General features: G+C 45.0%; 1 protein-coding gene across 3 annotated transcripts in view; it reads left to right on the forward strand.

Annotated features, from left to right (window-relative positions):
• CRLF1 (cytokine receptor like factor 1) overlaps positions 1-25,795 on the forward strand; it is a 136,701-nt gene that overhangs the window by 88,080 nt on the left and 22,826 nt on the right. For 2 of the 3 annotated variants that reach the window (XM_069215840.1, XM_069215842.1), the window contains exon 7: positions 11,193-11,371. In XM_069215840.1, the coding sequence (XP_069071941.1) occupies positions 11,193-11,371 (179 nt within the window). Of the gene's footprint in view, positions 1-11,192; positions 11,376-25,795 lie in introns of all 3 variants that reach the window. The other variant, XM_069215841.1, reaches the window with a different exon arrangement.

Consider the following 25,795-nt stretch of genomic DNA (forward strand, 5'->3'; position numbering starts at 1 on the left):
TTAGCTGTTGGGTGTTTCATAATATGTTTATTTTTATGCATTTACTATAGAAAGCTTGTTTTTTGTCAAGAGGGAATATATGTATAGAAAATAGTAGATGAAATAATGTACTATACTGTTAGGAGGTCCATCAAAACAGAAAGTAAAATATTGAAATATGGAGTTAAGAAGGTAGGGTTTGTGAAAACATACTTTGTATGAGGTCCTGAGCACAGTAAGTTCGACTGGTGAATGTTATTGTTTTTTCACTGAAAATCCTAATCACAACGTAACTATGGCTTTTAAGTGAATATCTGCTTTCTTTTAACAAATGGTAATGGTTTATGAGCAATAATACCCATAACCTGCCATTAAAGTTGTTTTTCACTCAAATAAAGGAGGCAGCCTCAGTGATCATTTTCATCCTATATTAGTTCAATTAAATGACCTAACAGAATAATTGGAAAGGGGGGGTAAACAGGTATATTAAAGGCGAACTAGGGGAAAGACTTATTTACTCATGTCATTGATAATATGTTCTTAAATTAAATAGCATATTATTGGATAAACCTTTGAATCTAAACTCATCGACACACATCGTTCTTTTGACAACAGAATTCTAAAAGATCACTGAAACATAAGTAACATTATACATAGATTTAAAGAAGTACAGCTCTACATGCATAAATGTGAAAACTATATTCATAGTCTTTAAATCGTTAAATAAAATATCATTAAAAAAATTACAAACGAAGAGAACTGCGCACACATACTGTCTCAGAGTTTTCAGGCTGCTTTTCATACATCAGCCTTTTGGGAAATCTCCCAATCCAGCTCTAAACCAGTCAGCCTCTGCCTGACACAAGAAATTGATTACGTCTGTTAATTCCTCTGCTTCTAGAAGGGCCTCAAGTGAACACTGTGACATCCCACCATCTATTTTTCCTCCTGCTACATGGAAACACTTCACAGATAGGATCAAAACAAAAACAACATTCTTCCAACTACACACCCTACATGGTGTAGCATGCTACTCATATAGGCAAGTGCTTCAGTGCCTCACATAAGGGTAGTAAGCACTATATAAATGCTGCAATACAATACAATATGGCTATCTCACTCCACAATGTCTGCCATTAGTAAACGGCCTGATGGCAGGTGTTGTCCTGTTGCCCGATGCACTCTCCAGCCACTTCAAGAGCGAGACAATGTCTGCAAAATGATAACCAATAAAAAGATAAAACACTTGCATTTACTCGTCTTACACCATGCACAAAAAGCTGGTAAATGTGGGTTCTTTCATCCGTGGCTACAGAATTGCAGAGCTCAAGTTATTTTTTTCTGTTAAATATTTAATGTGAGAACCGTTGCTGCTTCCCTGCGGGTGGACACACTGCACTTCCAGCACCTGGATTTCTTGCGCAGGAGCCAATATCAGCCTACTATTTCCCAGTGGGGAAATACCTCTGGTTATTGCACCTAATGCACTGCCAGCAGATTTCATCAGTTCCCTCCTCTCATTTATATTGTGATTCTCATATAATTGTTTACCATGCGATCAGAATAACCTTGTAATTACGTAGCACTCCATGTAACAAAACCCCTCGCATCTCAGCAGGGTAAAAAAGCTGATTGTTGACCAATTTGCCATTTTTCTCGTTTTATCAACCTGGGAGTAATGAAAAGCTGATTGGATCTACCAGGAGTTGAATTTATAATAATCCAGAAAATGAACTGGACAAGTAATCCTTCTAGACAAACCCCACATGATGAGTGATGTGGGAGATGGATAGGCAATTTAGGCAGTCAAATATGAAAACATGTTCAAAGGTTTATTTTGTCCAGTCTTGTGTTGAGCCCGAGTGGATTCATGTTGTTCCTTTGTTACTTGGCAGTGTAAAGTCTGTTGGTGCAGCTCGCTAGTCCATCTCATGGAAATCAAATGCAGCTGCTATTATGGTCCTGTTTCACTGTGGAGCCTTGTGTTTGGGCCTCCTTGGAAACATATAAACTGGCGTTGAAGAGGTTTCACCAGTTCGTCCCCAAATCAGATCACGAAACTGAGAAGTAATTCTATCTGGCAATATCATGCAAAATCCCACAAAGCAGGTGCTAACATGCACCAAGCAGAAGGGGGTGTTGGCAACTTGGGACCCGTTCCTCCCGTTTCACATTAGATCCATCACTGCCCCAAATAACTTACATGAGACGCTGGCACCCAGGAGGGTTTGCTGTGAAAAAGCTTAATTCGCAAGAGGTCACTGACTGATACTGAAAATATATACCTACTTTTCCACTGAAATCTTTAGTCAACAACTCCTGTTGATTCCTAATTCATGGAAGAGGGGTTGGGTGCTCAGGGGGCGATGCTCTAGAATGCCATCATAGAGATGTAACAAAGGAAGGAAATACTCTGAGCCTTGAAACAGTCCTTGTAACCTCACATTACATCTACAGACTACTCCTAGCATTGTCTGTGCTCTCAAACTGCCCTCAGAGGCATGCACTACCTACCACATAGCATTGTGATGTAGCATTTAACATATGGTATGGAATTGCCTGCTACGGTGGGAATTTTAGTTACTTATTTGATATTTATATACAGTGCACCAGGACTGTTCATTATTAATAGGCTTAACAAAAAAATACATTTTAAATGAAACCTATTTCGAGAGAACATTTACCCATAAGTACAATAAACCAGTGAAAATAGGAGATTATAACAATAAAAGTAAAAGGGATCAGAGTCTAGTTTACAGCTTTAGTTCTGAATACATTTGCCTAGGAACTGGTGGCATAGATGGTCCTGGCATCACGGTTAAGGGATATCAAGGTAGTAGTAGCAGTACTGCTGAAGATGCATGCTGAAGGTTAACGTATGGTGAACACGGAAAGTCTCCTAGCCAAGAAATATATTATTATAAATTCTAATATTGATGAGTTAACTGTAGCTATACTACACAGGAGTTAATAAAAATGCAGTCTTTTTCATCCAGTTAAAACTCATTTTAACACAAAAGAACGAAATAAGGCTGCCCCCCAGAGGGGTTGTATGTTTTTAATAAAATGTTGCTCTTTTTTAAGTTAGCTAAGATTCATGATGGTGACAGCCTAACAAATAAATACTTCAGTGTGAACACAGAGAATTGCTTTTTCCTCAAAAATAATCGCCCCACCCCCAATGCTGAATTTGAAAAGGCTGCTGCACCTGAGTGGTATAAAAAGGTTTGCCTTATTAATTAACAAAGTACAAAAAATGTGCAAAAGTTTAAGCCCTCGTTTAGGATCTGGCCTATACACTCCGGCAACTTCGCCTTCAAACGGACCACAGAGTTCCGTCATTTTCATTCCCTTCCTTAAAAATGAAAGTCCAACAGTTTTTCTTTTTCCATTGGTACTCCCCAATGTTTTTGGTTGCTAATATCAAGACTGTTTATTTTAGATTCCAACTTATGTCTTTTCCTTCCAACACTCTAGACTTTCTGTCTCTTTATCTCAATGTTGTTGTTATTTCATTCCTACTTCTTCCTTTATTCCTGTTTTTATATTCTCTCCCTTTTCTCTATCTCTTTCTCTCTCTTTGGGTTAAAGTCTGATGATGATAAATAAGTCCTGGTACCCAAAAGAGAGTGTTGTCGCCCTCCACCCACAACCACCTTAGGCATTACCACCATCTTTTTTCTATATTTAGCAATAACATTAACATAGGTTCTAGACAGTTAACAATTCGGTCTTTTTTGTCCATTTGCATCTAACAGAAATTAATTTGCCATTGCTGCTGTGTTTTATAAGTTTGTGTCTGCCAGTAGCCCTTCTGGTAGTCAGGATGTTTTGATTTCTTTAGCGTGTGGGTGTGAATTCACCAAAATGTTAGGGTTAGCAGAAGTGGAACCTTCTTCAGATGACCTCTCTTGCTTGACCACTCATAGCCTTCAGATCACACTATTATGACTAGCGGAGATGAAGTGATTGAAAACAAAATAAATTTAACTGGATCTAGACTTGCACCATCTCCTTTTTTAATAAAAAAAAACAAATTACTTAACAGGGGTCCACTTTATCTCCATTCCACTTAAAAATGTGTCTTTGTCCCATAGCATCACTTCTCCATCAACAAGGGGTTAGGTTCTAGACCAGTGGTCTCCAACCTTTTCTGTATTAGGAGCTACTTATGCTCAAGTGAAAATTATCCCGAGCTACTAATATTATTGATGTAATAGTGACCACCGCACCTTAGATTGTCAGCAGTAATCACATCAGTGCATGAGGTAGGGTTTCCAGTGCTAATGTAAAAAAAACAATGCTTTAACAATTAGAAATACTTAAAAGCCATAGCTGCAATCTACTGGTGCTAAAGTAATGATATGAATAATACACCTCTCCAACACAATAATAGCTTTAAATACATTTTGAAATTTCACCTATTTTTCTCCAATTATCAGATTGAGTTCTGAAGATACACACATTTTCATCTTGAATACATGTTTTTTTAATGTTGGTATACATATACTAATTCCACCAAGCAAGAGCTTCTATTTTAGTAGGCTGGCCTGCACACAGGAGAGCTACTCACTAGTAGCTGGAGAGTTACTGGTAACTCACAAGCTACTTGTTGAAGACACCTGCTGTAGAAAATGCTGTAGTCCAATGAAGGCTGGACCAGACAATGCAACCTACCTGGCAACCTCAACAAATTTACTACATTTGCTCCAGCTTATTCAGGATCAGGTCTCTCGTTTAATGACTGGGAACAACTTAAGAGCCCACAATCCCACAGTACTATGATGACTCAATTTGCCTCCTATCTGATCAGTGATTAGCTTTAAAACCATGTAAACTGTACATATCACAATCTAGACTAAGGCGGTCATTATGAACATGGCGGTCTGGACCACCACGCAGGTGGTGGTGGTCATTACTGCCAACGGCATGGCGGTCCAGACCGCCATATTCTGAACACAGTAGTAGCCAGTTCACTACAACCCACCGCCAGGCCACATTCGACCGCTGGGCTGACTGTGGGCATATTCAACCCGGCGGTGGAGGCCGGACCGGCAGTGGGATTTTGATCCTATTTCCACCAGGGATTTCCTGGTGAGATACCCCGCCAGGTAATCCCTGGCGGAAAGCATATGGGTGACAGGAATAATCATTCCTGTCACCTGTATGTGACACGCCAGACCCCCCCTTGCCACTACACCTACCCACCCCCCCAAGCCCCTAGATCTGCCCCCACCCCCTGAATCCCGAAAACCGACCCCCCCAACCGTCCACACCCAAAACCCCATGTAGGTCCCCCCAACTCGACCCTCACCATCCCCCACCCCCCCACCCCTACATACACGTCCCCCCACATCCGCATGCACCCATTCACCTACATACACACACGCAGACATGCACTCAGACACACACACCCCCACACATACACTCACACACACATCTATGCACTCACACACTCACATACACAACCCCTCCCCCCTTCCCTCTCGGACAGCACTTACCTCTTCTGTTGCACTGCTCCGGGAGGGAAAGGGCTCCCTGGATGCTGCTCCACCGCCAACATTGCCTCTCCATACACCGCTATGCCTATAACTGCTTCATTATAGGTGTGGCGGTGTATGGTCTGACGTGGCAGTGAGGGTGGAGCAGCATCCACCCCCTCCACCGACCGCCAGCATGGCGGCCCTCGCCGCCATCATTGGTGGTGAGGCTCCATGCATCATTATTTGGCGGGATGCCGGCTGCCGCATTGAAAGACCTGCCGGCGGTCTTTCATTGACATCTGGCCCGGTTGGGCGGCGGGGCATCCCACCAAGTTCATAATGAGGCCCTAAATCTCCAGCTTTCCATGCCAAAAAAGTGTTCTTTTCATTTTTCTGATTGCAGGCTCAGATCTGCCCATCAGGACCATTTAGAAATGCTCAGAACGCTATCTGATAGCGTTAGAGATGGTGGTTTCTTGGTCACTGCAGCCAGACAGTGGAATAATCTGCCTCAGCTCTCAGTGCTAAACAAAAGTCGTAGAATTCTAGGGATCAGGAAAACAGTGGCTTTCTAATCTGTGACTTATTTATTTCTTATGTTTTATTAGGCTTTTACACTTGCTGTGTTGGTTTTCACCCTTAAAAAGTTTCAGTGAATGTTTGCTCTCCTAAAAATAAATACAACTTAGGTTGTGGTATTCATAAGGGACACGATATTCCAGATGTAATCTCCAGAACCCAGTAGAACTCTCCAGATGTGTTCTCCAGAAATGGGCATGTTACTCTTGATGATGGCTTCACATTTGTTCACCCCGTGATAACACAACAGTATTATTTCTGTTGGTTAATCCCCTTCTATTATTCTTGCTGTGCCTTTCTCCATGTGTACTTACAAGGTAAAAACCATCAAGTGAAAGTCTTCTAAGTTTCTGCTTCTATACCAGCGTCCTTAAAACACTATCAACATTCCTGTACTCGTCCATGTGATTTTATATCATAAATGCAGTCCTTTCAACAGGGTCAGTACTTGAATGTCTGACTTCTGGCCTTGTGCCTTAAACACCACATCCCTCCTTTACCCATAGTTATTTTATTATATAGATCAGCATTAAAACATATACACTTGTACAATGGAAAATAAAACTGCATTATAATCTATGAATGAATGTTTACAAAAAGGAGAAAAACTCATTTTCTTCATTCATTCCATGTGTCTTCAAGCAATTAGGGTTAATGATCCACTTAGTTTTCTGCTGCGGGGAGTGTTCTCAATTTATCACAACCTCTGGGACCTGTTTTGACCCAGTCAATCCCATAAAATTTCATTTTTCTATGGTTGCCTTGCTGACAATTTCCAAAATGTCTTGCAACAGCCAGTTGAGTATGTCTTATAATAATTGCGCCCACATGCTCGGCAGTCCAATCTTAATTTCCTCATCGTGCAGCCTACATATTGTGTTCCTTCTGCACGCGCCATGCTCGCACGATTCATATCAAAGGTAATAAATGTAGCCGTACTTGACTTTGTAACTTACTATATTTATGAAGTCCTGGTATGCTGTGGATTTGCCTTAACAATACAATTGTAAGTGGTTTTGCCGTGGCACATCCTGTTTCTCTTTTATCCTTCACGTTTCTCTGCTGCCATTTTTTATGGTTTATTTATTATGAAATCTGTTTCCAGAATGATCCAACACTCTTAAACTATTTTTGCTCGGCATTGGCTGTTTGTACTATTGAGTGCTAAAACTATACAAGCTTTCCACATTCCCGTTCCACAGCTTCTCTCAAAAGTTAGTCCATGTTCACAATCAGCTCACATGTAACCCCTGCCACAAGAGGACGTGTATGGATTAGCTAAGAGCAAAGACTGTTCCTCCCAGTTCCACTTTCTATCGACCAGCCATCTTGCTCTACATTCCTACCAAACAAGAATATTTTTGGTTGGGCTATAGAGACATACAAATTCATTGACAGATCAATGGCACTGCCATGCACAACACCAACATCCATATAGCCAACAAACACACAGCTAAGCCTAGTGCAAGCATGGCATAGCATCAGCTCGAATCATAAAGCCAAAACCTGGGTAGTAATGGATACAGTATAAGAAAACACTATACGTTGGCTGAGTAATGATCATTTGATTCCGCCAATGATGATAAAAATAAAACCATATACCCATACTTCCTAAATAAAACTCATCCTAATTTCATATTAATATGCTGAAACGCTTTTGAAATGTAACATTGAATCAACTCTGCACTAACCACATACATCCAAACACGAACAGTCACTCAGTTTGATTGATGACCTCCCCTAACCTGTACTAAAGGCGCGTTCAGCTTTTAATCCTATAGGATGCCACAGCAATGGTAGTTAGCCCTCTACAAATCCAATTAGCATATCGTCCACTTCTCCACAGAACTCTATTCCTCTTGTTTAAGAACTTGTGTTATTTATCTATATTCCTAGGTGATCTGAGTGTAATACAGTATTTTCTACAAAGGATCACGCACCAGAGTTCGTAGGGGTGTGTAACACAAAGCAAACAAAAGACACACTAAAGCAGCTGGTAAGAGTCCCACCAGAGAGCATGAAGCAAGTGCAGTGCTCCTCCTGCTTGGTGTATTCTGAGGGACCGTACTTCCATAAATCAATGTAAAGTTGCAGCCAGCATTAAGGTGCCACCCACTGGTGGTGCAAACTTACTGCACAAGGCCCTTAAAAATGATCTTTCTTCAATGCATTGGGTGGACGCTCCAGGAGCCAAAATTCTATTGCATCTGGCGCACTAAAAAAACCTTACCCCATTCCTGTGTATACTTTTTAGAATGATTTAAGGTTTCCACTTGACTCCAATGCCTGGTTAAGTCTTTTCACTACCGCATGAACCTGATTCTGGAAGAAGTCTGAGAGCACTACAAGAAGATGGGGGTTCAGCAACTGATATTGTCAGCTCTCTAGGCGCCTCAAGGGCCGTGTGATGGCCAACAGGCAGCCAATCAACACATTACTACACATTACAATTTCCACACAGGGTGCCCTAGCCTCCATCACCTTTCCATTCATTGCCCCCCACATTATATATGGCAAAATGCTCATCAGAGTTTTCAAAGAAAATTGCAAAGCATTGATAGGTTTTACAGGCTGATCCAATAACCTCGGCATGCAATGTCACATGCCCTCTATGCTTAGGTATAATTCGTCTTCCTTATCGTCCATCATCCACTCCTTTTTAGATGACGGAAAACCTACTTTAAAAAGTAAAGTTGAGAAAATTAAGTTCTGCTGGTCATACAATCGCAGGCCTTAGATAGAATGGATTATTGCTGAGGTCACACAGACCTTACAGACTCGACTCAGATGGCAGTGCTACTGTTCATGTTTTATATATTCTACTGATATAAGACAGCAGGCATGTTCCCATAATGTCAATAAAGCACACAAATGACTCCACGAGTCATGAAACGATGCAACAACATTAACAATACGTGTCAGCATCTTCATATTTATATTCAGAGCTTGAAACCCAAAGTGTTTCAAAGAGTCTACGCTTAACCAACTAAACAGAACATTAGGGTTCCAGCTAACTTCCTTAAGGGAGGAGCTCTATTGTTTAGTTAGCCTCTGGAACACTATAACACTTCGAGCTGGCGACCGCAAGGCAGCTGTACCGCCCACAGTCAAGTGTTCCAATGGGGGTACAGATTATGAACATTTCACTACGGTATGCGAGTATGGTCCCAAAGAGAGCTTTATGCGCTAGGGTTTAAAACCTCATTTTTCTCTCAGAAACTAGTGAATGCTCCAGGAAGTCGGGGCGATATGGACCTTTCTGGGAGTGACTTTGAATTTCACATTCAGCTCTACAATCGAGCCCCTGGGTGTCACTTACACTTATTCATCCCAAGTGCCTTAGTTTGTTATTGAAGCTTCTCTTAAATGTAGACCTCAGATTGCCACTTACACTAAATCCTTTGCTTATTCTGTTTTAGTTTCTCTAAAAGATTAAATACTTTGCCTCTGCTTGCAGAACCACTGACCACCATGTTCAAGCTTGAATTCTCTCGAGGCGTGACTGTTGCAATGCCATTGTTTTACGTCATCCTGCTACCTCTCACCTTTCTAGATCGTCCTCTATTTTTCTTGAATATTGATTACTGGTGCTCATAAATACGAGTACATCAGGCCAGTTTTGACTGTTTAACAATTAACCCAAAGATTTTGTTTTTTTAATTATGATGCATCCCCTTAAGTAAAGTCCCGAATCACCCTGCCTGCTAGCAGGGAATTTACTCATCTACGTGGAACCTGTAGTTAAATGTAGCACGATAATTCTCACATTGTACAATTCAGAGATATGCCGTGCCAACCTCTCCTTACTTGAACATTCAGTTGTTGAAAATTTGGTTACTACCCTTTTGCAGTAGCATGGAAGCAATGTAAGTAGGTCTGCCATGTGACTGCAGTATATACTGTCAGTATTGCCTTGTTTATCTTTTAAAATAATAATAACAATAATCAATTATTTTTATTATTATTATTTGTGGATGTTGTATATATTGCCCAACACGGTGGGCCTGATTTAGAGTTTGGCGAAGGGGTTTCTCAGTCACAAACATGACAGATAACCCATCCGCCGTATTACGATGTCCAAATGCTATAAATGGGATCGTAACACAGGTTTGTGATGAGTAATTCCCTTCACCAAACTCAAAATCAGGCCAAGTGCTTTGGGTGATAACACATAGAGCAGTGATACTCAAAGTACGGCCCGGGGACCGCATGCGGCCCTTTTGACCTTTACATGCGGCCCCCAGGGCAGCAGTAGCACTAGGCTACTGTTTACTCGATTTAACAGGGGACACTTGATTTAAACATGATTGAAGATACAGAAAGGAAGTAAGGAATTTGTCCTGCACCACTTTAACGGCAGGAACACTTTCATTCTTTAAGAAAACTTGCACCAAAAGTCTTCAATTATGAGTGTTCTTAAAAATTCAAAAAGAGTATTTCATTTACACACAGAACCATTTAATTTAAGTACAGAAGATTATATCAGTGCACGGAGAAGTATTTTTTTTAAATGAGAAATTTCAAACATAAATTCAGAAACTTTCATTCTTTCCCCCACCCGACATTCATTCTTACCCCCACCTTGATAACAATGCCAATAGTGAACTAAGAAGCAAGTCAGTTGTTATCTGCACTCTTTGATTGGCCTGATTTGCTATTATACATGAACAACTTTATAGTTTATGAAATCAAACACAGGAGAAAGGTTTGCAAAGCGCACATGCCAAAGTCATGCATTGTGAGGTCCTCCTAATACAATAATGAAGAAAAAGAAGGGAATGTGAAATAAGACAATTGCCTAGGATCACGCAGTTTGGTAAAGTGGGAAAGCTGGGATTAACGCCAGGTTTTCTGGTTTCACATTGTGCGATTCAGCCACTAGATCCATATGCTTTGCTGCCCCCTATCGCCACCATAACACCACAAACTCTCCCCAACCAGAGCCCCCTCCTTCCTTTGATTGGCATGCTGCTAGCATCAATGCGGCCCTCGGTCGCACCACAGACCAAACTTTGTGGCCCCTGGGAAAATATTTGTGAATACCCATGACATGGAGAATGCTTTTTTATCATTTTGTTGTTGTGTATGTACAACGTCTACTCAATAAGAATGATTTAACCCTACAACAAATGGGCTTTTGGCTGGTTTCAGAAAGGATCACAGGGGTGTGCGACCCTAAGGGCAACGAACAGAACTCTACGCTACGACGGGAACTCAAGCAATTTTTTGGCTGGGTGAAGAAACACGCCTACGGCTGCTCCAACCTCAGTATCAAGCTGTACGACCAGTGGAGGGTGTGGCTGCAGAAATCCCACAAAACACGGAACCAGGTAGGTAAGGCACTCTTTTAATTCTTTCTTACTTCTTAAACTAATTTATCAAAAAAATAAGAAACGTTAGGTTTAACTTCTCCAATATGTAAGCTTCGATCAATTTCACAATATAAGCGCTCCTGTAGTTTTGGTTTGGTGAGTTGGGAAACAACAAAAATACTTTTTCAATTGCTAATACTGTTGGATCCTTTTGACCTCTCTGCAGAGAACTTTGCAAACGAGTTTGCATGAAGATAAGACAACAGCTTTTGGGTTTAGTGGAATTGTTTCAGATAGTAAATTAATAGGACAATGTTGTAACTATTGTTGTATGGCTACCAACATGACTCCATACAGTTTCTTAACGTAAGACCTTCGCTTTTTTGGAGCAATATTTATTTTGCCCTCTTTTAATGAAGTGGGAAATACCAAAGACAAAAATACACAGCCAAAATCAGTATAGGTTGGTGGGCAGGTTTGGCATTTCCATACATCAGTAGGACGATGGGACACAAATATATCTCTATGCACCATTTGCCAAAGACATCTAATGGTTGTGACTGAAGGTTGGGTGTCTCACCACTGTATAAAGTTTAGTTCCACCAACTCACAGATTCTGCCGACATTGGGAGCTTTTTTTAGTTCAATTTTTACTTCCGGTTTAATCTAGTCTTCACAAACCCGCTGGGAAGGTTAGAACCAGCCACGGCCACTCCTTTGGGGCTGTGGAGCCACACCGCCCCCCACCTTTTGCCCCTCAAGAAGAGTGTCTATCAGGCTGAGCAAAGGTCAGTCTGACAGACACTCTTCATTTTCAGGTCAGACAGACAGGAGCTAGACATGCGCTAGCGCAGGCTCCCAGCTGCCTTCCCTCATGGCTGATCTTAGGTTAGCCAGTGAGGGAAGACAGCAGTCCCAACCCTCCTGGGATTTCCAAGGAAGAGCTGAAGGTAGGTGTGTTTTTTTTTTAATGAATGTTTGGTGTTTGCGTGTGTTTATGTATGAATATTTGATAATGAGTGATGTGCTTGGATGTGTGTGTGCGCATGCATGTGAATGAATGAGTGTGAGTGTGCATGTGTGCCTGTATGTCCTGCCCGCCCCCCTGCCTCCTAAAATTACTGGCCGCCATTGGTTGTAACAATGGTCTTAGCTGTCTGGGTCAAATAACTGAACTTCACCTTGCTCTTAGGACACAGTTCAAGAGGAAGATGTTTTGCGAGTGGGGGAAAATATTTCTGCATGTAGAAATTTTAATAAAAAAATGTACAGTGCAATTGCACAACAGCAGGGCATTTAAGTGTGAAAGCACCCACTATGCACATTTATGTATGTGAATTTACAGAATACACAATAGGAATTCAGTAGTTTCCCTAGGCACCTGCGACTGTTAGCTTCCAGGAATATTCCTGGACTTCTTAGTGAATTGCACAAAAAAGCTGGAGATCAGCTTCAAACGTAGGAGGAAACCTATGGAAAGTCAGATTTTTTGTGACTCAGGCCCAGTCTGATAGCAGAAGACGAAAGAGATAAGAAAACAGAGTAGCGCACGGGATGTTGTCACAGGGATTGATGTGACTGCCATGCATGATCTTGTGGTTTGTAATGCTTATTAATTTCTTATGGGCATAAATAACATATTTTCCATCTTTCATTTTATGAGCTGACTCCAGTGCCCAAAATGACTAGTTCTGAAAAGAAAATTAGTTACTTACCTGTAACTTTAGCTCTCCAGTATTGGAATCTTTCATAGATTCACATGCTTGAATCATTCCCCGTCGTCGAGATGGGAGCCCCCGGTACATTTAACCATGCAGTGTTACTATAGATTTAAACCTAAGGGCCCTTAGGCCTCTTACTTTAACTCTCTCAGAGTAATTTTAAGAAAAAGGACCAAACTTCAGAATCCACCAATCAGGAGGCACCACCCTCTAGAACCCTCTCGCGAGAAGCTCCAGTACCTCAGATTTTCAAAGCACAAGTGCGTATAACATGACAAAGAAAAAGAGAGGTGAAGGTGAGCTTCTCCGGGGAAGTGGGCGGGTCGCATGTGAATCTATGAAAGATTCCAATACTGGAGACCTAAAGTTACAGATAAGTAACTAATTTTCTTACTCCAGTATTGGAACTTTCATAGATTCACATGCTTAAATCAGAGTAGCAAGCAGTACATATGCACATCGTAACACTCCTGCAATCTGTTCAATACATACTGTGAAAGCATGATGACATACATCAATATATCGCAATCATATTCTCTCTTTGTTTTTAAACATTATAGTCACATCACCATAAGCATTTAGCATGAATCAGAGACGACTAGTCAAAGACAATGTGCATACCTGACGTCAGGATGGTGGGATGAGAGAAGTGGCTCACCTTCACTGGAAAAGGTTCCTGAGGACTGCTTGACCCACTGCTACCTCTCCTTCAGATAGTGCTTCCAAGCAGTAATGTCTGGTAAACGTATGGCAGCTCTTCCACATTGCTGCTCCACAAATGTCTTGCAGCGGTACACCAACAAACAGTGCTGCCGAAGAAGAAACTCCCCGCGTTGAATGCGCACGGACAGACAAATGTAGTGGCTTGCCCGCTGTCTGATGGTAAAACTGAATTGCTGAAGAGATCCATCTAGCTATGCTCTGTTTAGAGAGCGGTTGACCACGTCTGGGTGCACTGTAAGCTACAAACAGTTGATTGGACCTACGACGTGGTTTAGTCCGGTCTAAATATAATTTAATACACCTTTTAATGTCTAAAGAATGCAATGTTCTCTCCGCAGGTGTTGTCAGACCTGGAAAAAATGTCTTGAAAACTAAGGGCTCATTCAGATGAAAATCTGAAGGGACCTTTGGGATAAAATGTGGATTCGTGCACAAGATTAGCCTTTCTTTTTTGATCTACAAAAATGGCTCCTGTATGGAAAGTGCTTGTATCTCACTGACTCGTCAGGCTGATGTGAGGGCAACAAGTAAGGCAACTTTCCAGGAGAGGAATTTCATAGAAGCTCGATGAATTGGCTCGAAAGGCTGCTTCATAAGTTGTGCAAGAACAATATTTAAATTCCAAGAGGGAGGAGGAGGTCTGAATGGCAGAAACACTCTGAAAAGCCCTTTCAGAAATTGTTTTATCAACCTAGAGGACCATAACGAAGGTGAAGAATCTGAGCGTCTGTAAGACGGTAGTTGCACCTTTATAGAGCAATGCGCAAGTCCTGATTGTGCTAAATGCAACAAATAAGGTAATATCTGCTCCGGAGATGAGGAGAGAGTATCAACTTGGTTTTGATGACACCACAAACAAAACCTTTTCCACTTACAAGAGTAAGCCTTGTTGGTGCTGGTTACTCTGGCTTTGAATAGAATGTTGTAACACAACCGGAGAGTTTAAGGGAGATAAGAAACATATATTTGGTGGGAATCAGCCCATACTAGCTCCCTACATCTAAAACTAGTCAACACAGAAAAGTATGGGGTTCACCAATGATATGGAGCTACAGTCACGAGAAATTATCCGTGGGCTCCTAGACCTCACTGGGTGTAGAAAACAGGCGGTGTGGGTGCTGTGTAGGGTGAGTGAGAGAAGGGGATATTTCCTTTACGGACTAGGTGGTCTCACACACTATATAGTGTCATGCTTCCTCATTTGGCCACCTAGCCCCGCCCAGGTAGGACAGTCCCCTTATAGTCACACTTATGTCAAAGGAGGCGCTCGCTGTGCGCCTAGACGAACCCTCGCTGGACCCTCTCCTGGAATCTGAGGCCAGTAGCCTTAGATATTGGGGCCTCCGCGAGGTAGTTCCTTGCTACAGGTAGGCCCTCTCATTTGTTCCAATTATTTCTTCCCCCCCTGCCTGTGGTTTATCTATATGCACTTTGCATGTTGTTTGGGGATCCTAGGCTCTGAAGAATGCCCCCAGACCTTCCATGGCTCATAGTAGAGGGCAGAAACATGTTGGCCGTGTTTTAGATAGGTGACCCAGTGAGTCCATATTCTCACCGAGGTGTCCTGTCCTTGTTTTTAATACACCAGCAGACACCACTATTAAAAGTGTAGATCACACACAGGTAACTGCCTAGGTGTTTTTGTAGTTCCTTAGCTTAGCTGGATCCCATTATCTCTAGATAAAATATATTTACGCACTCCCTCCCGTTCTTTTAACGGTGAGGTTGAGTCCGCCCAGGTGGCACTGTCCTACCTGGGTGGGGCTAGGTGTTCAAATGATGAAGCATGACACTATATAGTGTGTGAGAATACCTAGTCCGTAAAGGAAATACCCCTTTGAATAGAATGTCCCTGCACTCTTGCGGAATATTTAAATGTGCAAATTCCCTGTGCTCAGGAGCCATGCTGATAATCACATTGATTGAGGATCCGGATGCAAGATCTGACCGCTGCTCATTGTTAGCAGATGCGGAGATATTCTCAGTAGGATGTGAGGCTTCACTGACAGAAGAAGCTCTGCAGACCAATGTTGGAGAGGCCAGTACGGGGCTGTTAATATCAGCGTGCATGGTTCTCTCTTCATCTTTGTTAGGGCTTTCAGAATCAAGGGGATTGGTGGAAAAGCGTATGCAAAGATTCCTGACCAAACTATAGAAAATGCATTCCCCACGATCCCTTTTGGTGATGTCAGCTTGCGAAGTATTGGCATTTGGCGTTCAACTTGCTGGTGAATAGGTCGAGTTTGGGTGTACCCCACTGGGAAAAAATGTGGTTGACTGTGGACTGGTCCAGTTCCCATTCATGACACATTGATTTTTGCCTGCTGAGCAAGTCTGCTATTGTGTTCTGTATGCCTGGAAGGTGCACTGCTGTGAGCAGGATGCCCTGCTGCGACGCCCAGTTCCAGATTTTCTGAGCTTCCCTGGAGAGAGGAAGAGATCTTGTGCCTCCCTGTTTGTTGAGGTAATGCATTGTAGTGGTGTTGTCAATTCTTATTACCACTTCTAAACCGGCATTCTTTGGGAGGAAAGCCTGTAAAGCTAGATCAACTGCTTTCAGCTCCAGCAGATTGATGTGCCTTGTTCGTAACTCTAGTGGCCACTTGCCACTTACCCGTAGGTCTCGTAAAACCGCTCCCGAACCTTCCAGGAAGGCATCTGTGGTGATTGGCCACAGTGCTAGGCGTTGAAGAAACGATAGACCGATAGATAGATTATGTTTTTGGGACCACCACACCAGAGCTTTAATAATTGCGGGAGTAATGTTTATCCGATCTTCGAAGCTCCCTGAAACCTGGAGCCATTGCAGATTGAGCTGCTCTTGCAAGGGGCGCATTTTGAGTCTGCAGAGAGGAACTAGAGATATGCATGAGGACATCATTCCCAATAAGGACTTGAAGAAGCGTATTGAAAGAACAAGTTACATACCTTCGGTAACGCCTTTTCTGGTGGATACACTAGCTACCTGTGGATTCCTCACCTTCTGAATTCTCCCAATGCGCCAGCATTCAACAGAAATGTTCTTCCCAGCTCTGCGAGGACGTCACAATTGCCCCACTCCACGCGACTCCATCTGACATCATCATGGCAATAAGAGGTCCTCGCCGGCATGCTGATGTCAGTTTTCACCATTTTTTTACGTGCCTTTGAGGCGAACAGATGATCACCGACTTCACAAACTCAATATATATATATCAATTGTAGGAAGTTGGCTCTGTATATACTATTTCAAAGTAAGAAATTGTGTGCACAGAGTCCAAGGGTTCCCCTTAGAGGTACGATAGTGGCAAAATTAGATAATTCTAATGCTCTATTTTGTGGTAGTGTGGTCGAGCAGTAGGCTTATCAGAGGGTAGTGTTAAGCATTTGTTGTACACGCACAGGCAATAAATGAGGAACACACACTCAAAGACTTACTCCAGGCCAATAGGTTTTCATATAGTAAAATATATTTTCTTAGTTTATTTTAAGAACCACAGGTTCAAGGTTTGAAGTAAATACATAAAATGCAAGGTACTCCACACAGGTAAGTTAGGAACTTTGAAAAAAAGCAATATCATATACAGTCTTTGTTAACATGTCAATAAGCTATTTTAAAAGTGGACACAGTGCAAAAATCAACAGTTCCTGGGGGAGGTAAGTAAAGGTTAGATTGTAAGGTATGTAAGACACTTACAAGTCTCAGTTCCTGGGCATAGGCAGCCCACCGTTGGGGGTTCAAGGCAACCCCAAAGTTACCACACCAGCAGCTCAGGGCCGGTCAGGTGCAGAGGTCAAAGAGATGCCCAAAACACATAGGCGCCTATGGAGAACAGGGGTGCTCAGGTTCCAGTCTGCCAGCAGGTAAGTACCTGCGTCCTCAGGGGCAGACCAGAGGGGTTTTGTAGAGCATTGGAGGGGACACAAGTAGGCACACAAAACACACCCTCAGCGGCACAGTGGTGGCCGGGTGCAGTGTGCAAAGCAGGCGTTGGATTTTAGATAGGATTCAATTAATGAACCGGGGGTCACTCTAGCGGTGCAGGCAGGCACATGGAGGGGCTTCTTGGGACAGCCACCACCTGGGCTAGGCAGAGGGTCACCTGGGGGTCACTCCTGCACTGAAGTTCAGTTCCTTCAGGTCCTGGGGGCTGCGGGTGCAGTGCTTGGTGCAGGCATCGGGTCCCTTGTTACAGGCAGTCGTGGTCAGGGGGAGCCTCTGGATTCTTTCTGCAGGCGTTGCTGTGGGATCTCAGGGGGTCGTCTCAGGCTACTCACGGGGTTGCAGTCGCCGGGGAGTCCTCCCTGTAGAGTTTGTTCTCTGGATCTCGATCCGGGGCATCGGGTGCAGAGTGTGAAGTCTCACGCTTCCAGTGGGAAGAGTGAGTTCTTTGAAAGTTGCTTCTTTGTTGCAAAGATATAGCTGTTCTTGAGCAGAGCCGCTGCTCACATGATTTTCTTGGTCCTGGGGGTCAGGGCAGTCCTCTGAGGCTTCAGAGGTCACTGGTCCCTGTTGGATGCGTCGCTGGTTGCAGGTTTTCTACTCTGGAGACAGGCTGGTAGGGCTGGGGCCAAAGCAGGTGTCGTCGTCTGTCGTCTCTGCAGGCTTGTAGGTCAGCAGTCCTTCTTTGTAGTTCAGGTTGCAGGAATCTGATTTCCTGGGTTCTGGGGTGCCCATAAATACTAAATTTAGGGGTGTGTGTAGGTCTGGGAGGGCAGTAGCCAATGGCTACTGTTCTGGAGGGTGGCTACACCCTCTTTGTGTCTCCTCCCTGAGGGGAGGGGGGCACATCCCTAATCCTATTGGGGGAATCCTCCAAACTTAAGATGGAGGATTTCTAAAGGTAGGAGTCACCTCAGCTTAGGACTCCCTAGGGTCTGTCCTGACTGGTGGGTGACTCCTCCTTGTTTTTCTCATTATCTCCTCCAGCCTTGCTGCCAAAAGTGGGGGCAGTGGCCGAAGGGGCGGGCATCTCCACTAGTTGGGGTGCCCTGGAGCGCGGTAACAAAAGGGGTGAGCCTTTGAGGCTCACAGCCAGGTGTTACAGTTCCTGCCGGGGGAGGTGTGAAGCACCTCCACCCAGTACAGGCTTTGTTCCTGGCCACAGAGTGACAAACGCACTCTCCCCATGTGGCCAGCAACTTGTCTGGTTTGTGGCAGGCTGGCAGGAACTGGTCAGCCTACACTAGAAGTTGGATTGGTTTTCAGGGGGCATATCTAAGATGCCCTCTGGGTGCATGTTACAATTAATTGCACACTGGCATCAGAGTGCATTTATTGTGCTGAGAAGTTTGACACCAAACTTCCCAGATTTCAGTGTAGCCATTATGGAACTGTGGAGTTTGTGTTTGACAAACTCACAGACCATATACTCTTATGGCTACCCTGCACTTACAATGTCTAAGGTTTTGCTTAGACACTGTAGGGGCATAGTGCTCATGCACATATGCCTGCACCTGTGGTATAGTGCACCCTGCCTTAGGGCTGTAAGGCCTGCTAGAGGGATGACTTACCTATGTCACAGGCAGTGTGAGGTTGGCATGGCACTCTGGGGGGAGTGCCATGTCGACTTAGTAATTCTCTCCCCACCAGCACACACAAGCTGTGAGGCAGTGTGCATGTGCTGAGTGAGTGGTCCTCAGGGTGGCATAAGACATGCTGCAGCCCTTAGAGACCTTCCCTGGCATCAGGGCCCTTGGTATCAGGGGTACCAGTTACAAGGGACTTACCTGAGTGCCAGGGCTCTGCCAATTGTGGAGACAAAGGTACAGTTTAGGCAAAGAACACTTGTGCTGGGGCCTGGTTAGCAGGGTCCCAGCACACTTTCAATCAAAACTTGGCATCAGCAAAGGCAAAAACTTAGGGGGTAACCATGCCAAGGAGGCATTTCCTTACATCAATCAAATATAATACATCATAATATTTATTCAAATAAAAAGAGCAAAAACGAATATACATATACACCCAAAGAAATCTTGGTATGACCAGACCGGAAACGGGGAGGCGGGTGGGACTGTGAGGAATCCACAGGTAGGTAGTGTATCCACCAGAAAAGGCGTTACCGAAGGTAAGTAACTTGTTCTTCTGATGCATACAACTACCTGTGGATTCCTCACCTTATGAATAGAGTCCCAAAGCAGTACGGCACTAGGAGGCTGGTGCCTGAATGGTCACACCAAGAAATCCTGCAGCACAAAACGTGCAAAATGACCATCCCTCCTAACTTCCTAATCCAAGCAATAATGCTTTGTGAAAGTGTGGATGGAAGCCCAAGTTGCGGCCTTACAGATCTCAGCAACCAGGACACCTCTTGCCAAGGCTGAAGTGGCAGACTTAGCCGTGGTGGAATGGGCCCTAATACCAAAAGGAGGAACCTTCTTTGCCAAAGAATAACAGAGTTTAATGCAAAGAATGACCCACCTGGACAGTGTTCTCTTGTGGACTGCCATTCCTTTCTTCTTCCCCACATAGCCAATGAAGAGTTGATCGTCCACTCGAAACTCTCTGGTCCTTTCAATATAAAAGCTTAAAGCCCTCCTTGGGTCAAGTCGATGCAGTCTCTCCTCCCCCTTCGATGGATGGGGAGGCGGGAAAAAGGACAAGAGTGTTATGGATTGCCCCATATGAAATGGAGTGACTACCTTTGGTTGGAAAGCTGCCCTGGTTCTCAGCACCACCTTGTCTGCATCAAAGGATGTGAAAGGGGGTTTTACACTAAGAGCCTGTAGCTCACTCACACGCCTAGCAGACGTGATGGCTGTGAGAAAAACTGTCTTCAAAACCAATAGCCTTAATGGGCAAGAATACAAAGGTTCAAACGGTGAAACCATTAGAAAAGTGAGAACTAAATTCAAATCCCACTGAAGCATAACAAATGGAGTGGGAGGAAACTTGTTAGTTAACCCTTAAAGGAACCAAAGAACTATAGGTGACTTAAATAAGGAAGGTTGATCAGGAAGGCAACAAAAAGCCGACAGCGGTGATAAATAGCCTTTCACCGTTGCAACTGCGCAACCCTTCTGTGCCAATGAAAGTGCAAATAGCAAAATATCAGATAAATGGGCCTTTAAGGGATCAATTTGTCTCTCTCCACACCAAGTAACAAATTTCGCCCATCTACCGGGATAGACAGTCTTGGTGGAGTGTCGCCTGGCCGATAAAATAAAGTCCACCACTTCTGGCGGGAGAGAAAAAGAATTCAGATTGCCCCATTCAATCTCCAGGCACATAGTTGCAGGCTCTGGAGGTGGGGGTGTAGAACCTGCCCCTGCGACTGCGAGAGGAGGTCTAGAGGGAGACGGAGCAGAGGGCACAGTGAGAGTTGGTGAAGGTCTGTGTACCACACCCTTCTCGGCCAATCCGGAGCTATTTAGATAACTTGGGCCCGGTCTTGGCGAATCTTCCTCAGAACCCGAGGAATCAAGGGTATGGGGGGAAACGCATAAAGCAACTGCCCGTTCTCCCGAGTGGCAAACAGGTCTACCTGAGGAAACCCCCACATCTTGAAAATGTAATGGATCAGGTCTGGATGGAGACGCCACTCATGATCGGCCAAGAAATGTCGACTGCAACTGTCCGCACGCACGTTTAGAACTCCAGCCAGATAGTTTGCTACTAAGCAAATCCGATGGTCCTGAGCCCAGGACCAAAGCCGCAGAGCCTCTCTGCAGAGAAGGTACGACCCTACTCCTCCCTGCTTGTTGATGTGCCACATCGCAGTAATGTTGTCCATCAGGACTTGGACCGACTGACCACGAAGGGAGGGGAGGAAGGCCTTGAGAGCCAGACGTATCGCCCGCAATTCCAATAGACTCATATGAAACATCTGTTCCACTGGAGACCAATGACCTTTGACCTCCAGGTCTCCCGGATGTGCTCCCCACCCTAGAGTGGACGCATCCGTTATGACCGTGGCACTGGAGGCGGTAGTGAAAACGGCCTTCCTTGTGAAAGATTGTTGTCCACAGCCCACCATAGTAGATCCGCCGCAGCATCTCTGGAGATCGTTATGGACTCCTCAAGATCCCCTTTGTGTTGAAACCACTGCCTGCGGAGGCACCACTGAACAGCCCTCATGTGCCAGCGTGTATGAGTGACCAACAGAATGCAAGAAGCGAACAGACCGAGCAGACGTAGGACCTTGAGGACTGAAACAACCGCTCCATTTTGAAACATTGGAATCAACACCTGAATGTCCTGAATCCACTGAGGCGGAGGAAAAGTTCGATCCAACGTTGTGTCCAGTACTGCCCCTATGAACAGGAGGTGCTGAGAGGGCTCTAGGTGAGATTTGGGCACGTTTACCGAAAACCCCAGATCGAACAACAGCCGGGTTGTCATCTGCAGGTGATGCAGCACAAGCTCTGGAGACTTGGCTTTGATCAACTAGTCGTCCAAGTAAGGGAATACTGATATTCCCTTCCTCCTGAGATTTGTTGCAACCACCGCCATCACCTTCGTGAAGACTCAAGGCGCTGAAGTAAGACCAAAAGGAAGGACCGCAAACTGGTAGTGTTGCGACCCTACCACAAACCGGAGATACTTCCTGTGCAACTTCAGAATAGAGATATGAAAGAAAGCATCCTGTAAGTCGACAGACACCATCCAATCCTCTTTGTTCAACGCCTGAAGCACCTGCGCTACGGTCACATTTTTAATTTCTCCTGTTTGAGGAACCAATTCAAAACCCTCGGGTCCAGGATGGGCCTCAACCGACCATCCTTCTTGGTGATCAGGAAATATCTAGAATAAAAACCCTGACCCCTTTCCTGCTCTGGACCAACTCCACTGCCCCTTTCGATAAAAGGACTAGAACTTCCTGCTGCAACAACAGGAGATGGTCTTCAGTGCAAAAGGATGGACGGGGAGGGAAAAGCGGAGGAAAGTCCTGAAAAGGAAGGGCATAACCATTCCCCACAATGTTGAGAACCCAGGAGTCCGATATGACTAACTCCCATTCGCAGAAAACATGAAATAACCTTCCCCCTACAGGAGACACATGAGACATAATGAACTAAGGCTGCTTTCCTTGCTGTGTCCCCCCTGAGGAAGAGGAGGAGGCAGTGTGCTGCTGGGTGGACCCTCTTGTTCTAACCCTACCCCGCTCTCTAAAGGACCTCGAGGGCAGACTTGAAGGCTACTGGGCTGCCAATTGAGGTCTCCAAGGAAAGGGAGTTCTTCTCCCGAAGCCCCTAAACCTGAATGGGGGGGTAGTGGAAGCCAGAAGGCCCAAGGACTTGGCAGAAGCCCTGCTTTCCTTAAAACGCTCTAAGGCAGAGTCAGCTTTAGCTCCAAATAATTTGTCCCCATCAAAAGGTAGGTCCAAAAGGGTCGTCTGGACATTCATAGAGAATCCTGAAGATCTCAACAACGCATGCTTACTGGTGACAATGGAAGTGTCCATCGCCCTGGCCACAGAGTCTGTAGTATCCAGGCCCGACTGGATGATTTGCCTAGCTGCAGCCTGCGCATCCGACCGGAGTCCCTGCAATTCTAGAGGCAGATCAGGTACCACAGTTTTAGCTGCGTCCATCAGGGCATGAATGTACCTGCCCAATACACAAGTCGCATTGGCAGATTTGAGGGCCATGCTGCAGGATGAAAAGGTCTTTTTGGCCGACTGCTCCATCCTCTTGGACTCTCTGTCTGAAGGTGTAGCAGGGAAGGAACTTGGAGCCGAACGAGAGGAGCAATAAGCCTGGACCACCAAACTCTCCGTAGTCGGATGTTGTGACAGGAACCCCGGATCGCCCGGATCCACCCTGTACCTTCTTGCCACTGATCTGTTGACAGCTGACGATGTCACAGGCTTCTTCCAGACTTCCAGAATGGGCTCCGTAAGAGCATCATTAAAAGGAAATAGTGGCTCCGCAGCAGCTGAAGCAGGATGCAGGACCTCAGTCAAGATGTTGGACTTAACCTCTGCAGCAGGTAGTGGGAGGTCCAGGAACTCTGCTGCCTTTCGTACCACCGAATGAAAAGAGGCTGCCTCTCCTGTGTATTCACCTGGAGAGGCTAGATCCAACTCAGGGGAAGTGTCTAAACCACTTGCCGAGTCCAAGCCCGGATAATCCCCCAGGGGCTGAGCAATTTCTCCTTCCTCCAGGAGCTGCCTGTGATATTCCTGCTCCTCTAAGAGCCTCAGTGCTCTTCTCCTAGATCTTAATCTGGCCTCTAATCTTGGCGTCGAGACGGAATTCGCCGACGTCGACAACATCGGCTTCAAGCTTGACTGATGACCAGCAGACACACCCTGATCTCCGGATTCATCCGTCGCAGGAACCAAACCCATCGGCGCCGTGGACTCTCGGGCCACTTCACTAGCGTCGATCGAACCTGAGGCGACATCATCGGCTCCACCGGTCTAACAGGTGAAGACATCGGTGTCAAAGGTCTTCCAGGCAATACCATCGGCATTGGTGCAGGACCAACACCCTCCGCAGGATAAAAGGGCATAAATGGCGCCGGCTTGTATGGAGCCGGAGCACCCAATGTAAAGGCCAAAGGACCTGTGGAGCAGCCGGTGCACCACCAGGAGCCATAGTGTTGAAGATTTTAAATATGACATTCAGAAATGCCGCCGGATCCGCTCCCGGAGTAGGGAAGCCAGGATACCGCTGCTCCTCCTGCGGCGTCGGTGCCGGATCTGGAACATCCAACTGCGCTCCAGGTGAGAAGCGAGGACTTCCCTGAAGCTCAACCACCTCGAAGACTGACGGCGCCGGAGAAGCCTGAGGACTCTGCTGTGGAGTCACCATCGGGCTCACCTCCCACGTCGCACGACGCCGACTGGATGGAGACTACGACTGAGACCAACCTCTATCCAAACGACGCCGGGAATGATGTTGATGCCGTTTCTTGTGTGACTTTGAGGATTTTCCGGAAGAAGACCGCCGATGACTCCTGTCCTTCTTCGCCTTGGCCAAAAATAATTTGGCCTCCCTCTCCTTCAGCACCTTCGGGTTCATTTTCTGGCAGGACCCAGACTCCTCCACATCGTGCACAGAACTCAAGCACCACAGGCAATTATTGTGTGTATCGGTCACAGACATGTGACCCCCGCACTCCCGACAAGGTTTAAAACTGGATTTCATAGGGGAGACATTGTAACAACAATCAACACCTTCGACAACAGTAGACTTTCCCAAGAGCTAGGAGAAAACTTATGCTTCAAAGGCACAGAAAAAGGGAACTGATGTCAGCACGCCGGCGAGGACCTCTTATTGCCACGATGACGTCAGACGGAGTCGCGTGGAGTCGGGCAATTGTGACGTCCTTGTCGACGTGCAGAGCTGGGAAGAAAATTTTCGGTGATTGCTGCCGCATTGGGAGAATTCATAAGGTGAGGAATCCACAGGTAGTTGTATCCATCAGAAAGTAGTCTTTTATTTGAATCGATCTCGCTAGAGATATTAGTTTCTGCTGTCTTTCCGCCGTGGGACATGCCATGGTGGATTGGGTGTCCAGATTTGCACCTAGAAAAGTGATCCTGCGTGATGGATGGGGTTTGGATTTCTCCCAGTTGAGAGTCAGGCCTGAGCTGCTGAGCAAGGAAACACACTTTTCTGTTGACCTGCGTGCTCCTTTATAGGTTTCTGCTTTTATCAGCCAATTGTCCGGGTATGAGAATACTTGATGTTTTCTTCTCCTGAGAAAGGCTGCAGTAGGGGCTAGGCACTTCGTGAATATCCTGGGAGCTGACTTTAGGCCAAATGGAAGGACTCGAAATTGAAAATGGCTTCTGGTTACCATGAATCTCAGGTATTGTCTGTGGGCTGGGTGAATGGGGATGTGGAAATAGGCATCCTTTAGGTCTAGTGTAGACATAAAAGCTCCCTCGTTCAATCGCAGAAGGACATCCTGAAGGCTTATCATGAGAAAGGATTGTTTTCTCAAGTAGTAATTCTCTGAGATCGAGGATCGGCCTCCAGTCCTTCCACTTTTTGGGAATGAGAAAGAATCCAGAGTAAAAAACCCTTCCTCGCTGTGATGGAGGTACTCTTTCTATTGCGCCTTTGA

The sequence above is a fragment of the Pleurodeles waltl genome, chromosome 12 (assembly GCF_031143425.1).
Source record: "Pleurodeles waltl isolate 20211129_DDA chromosome 12, aPleWal1.hap1.20221129, whole genome shotgun sequence".
Classification (NCBI taxonomy): Eukaryota; Metazoa; Chordata; class Amphibia; order Caudata; family Salamandridae; genus Pleurodeles; species Pleurodeles waltl.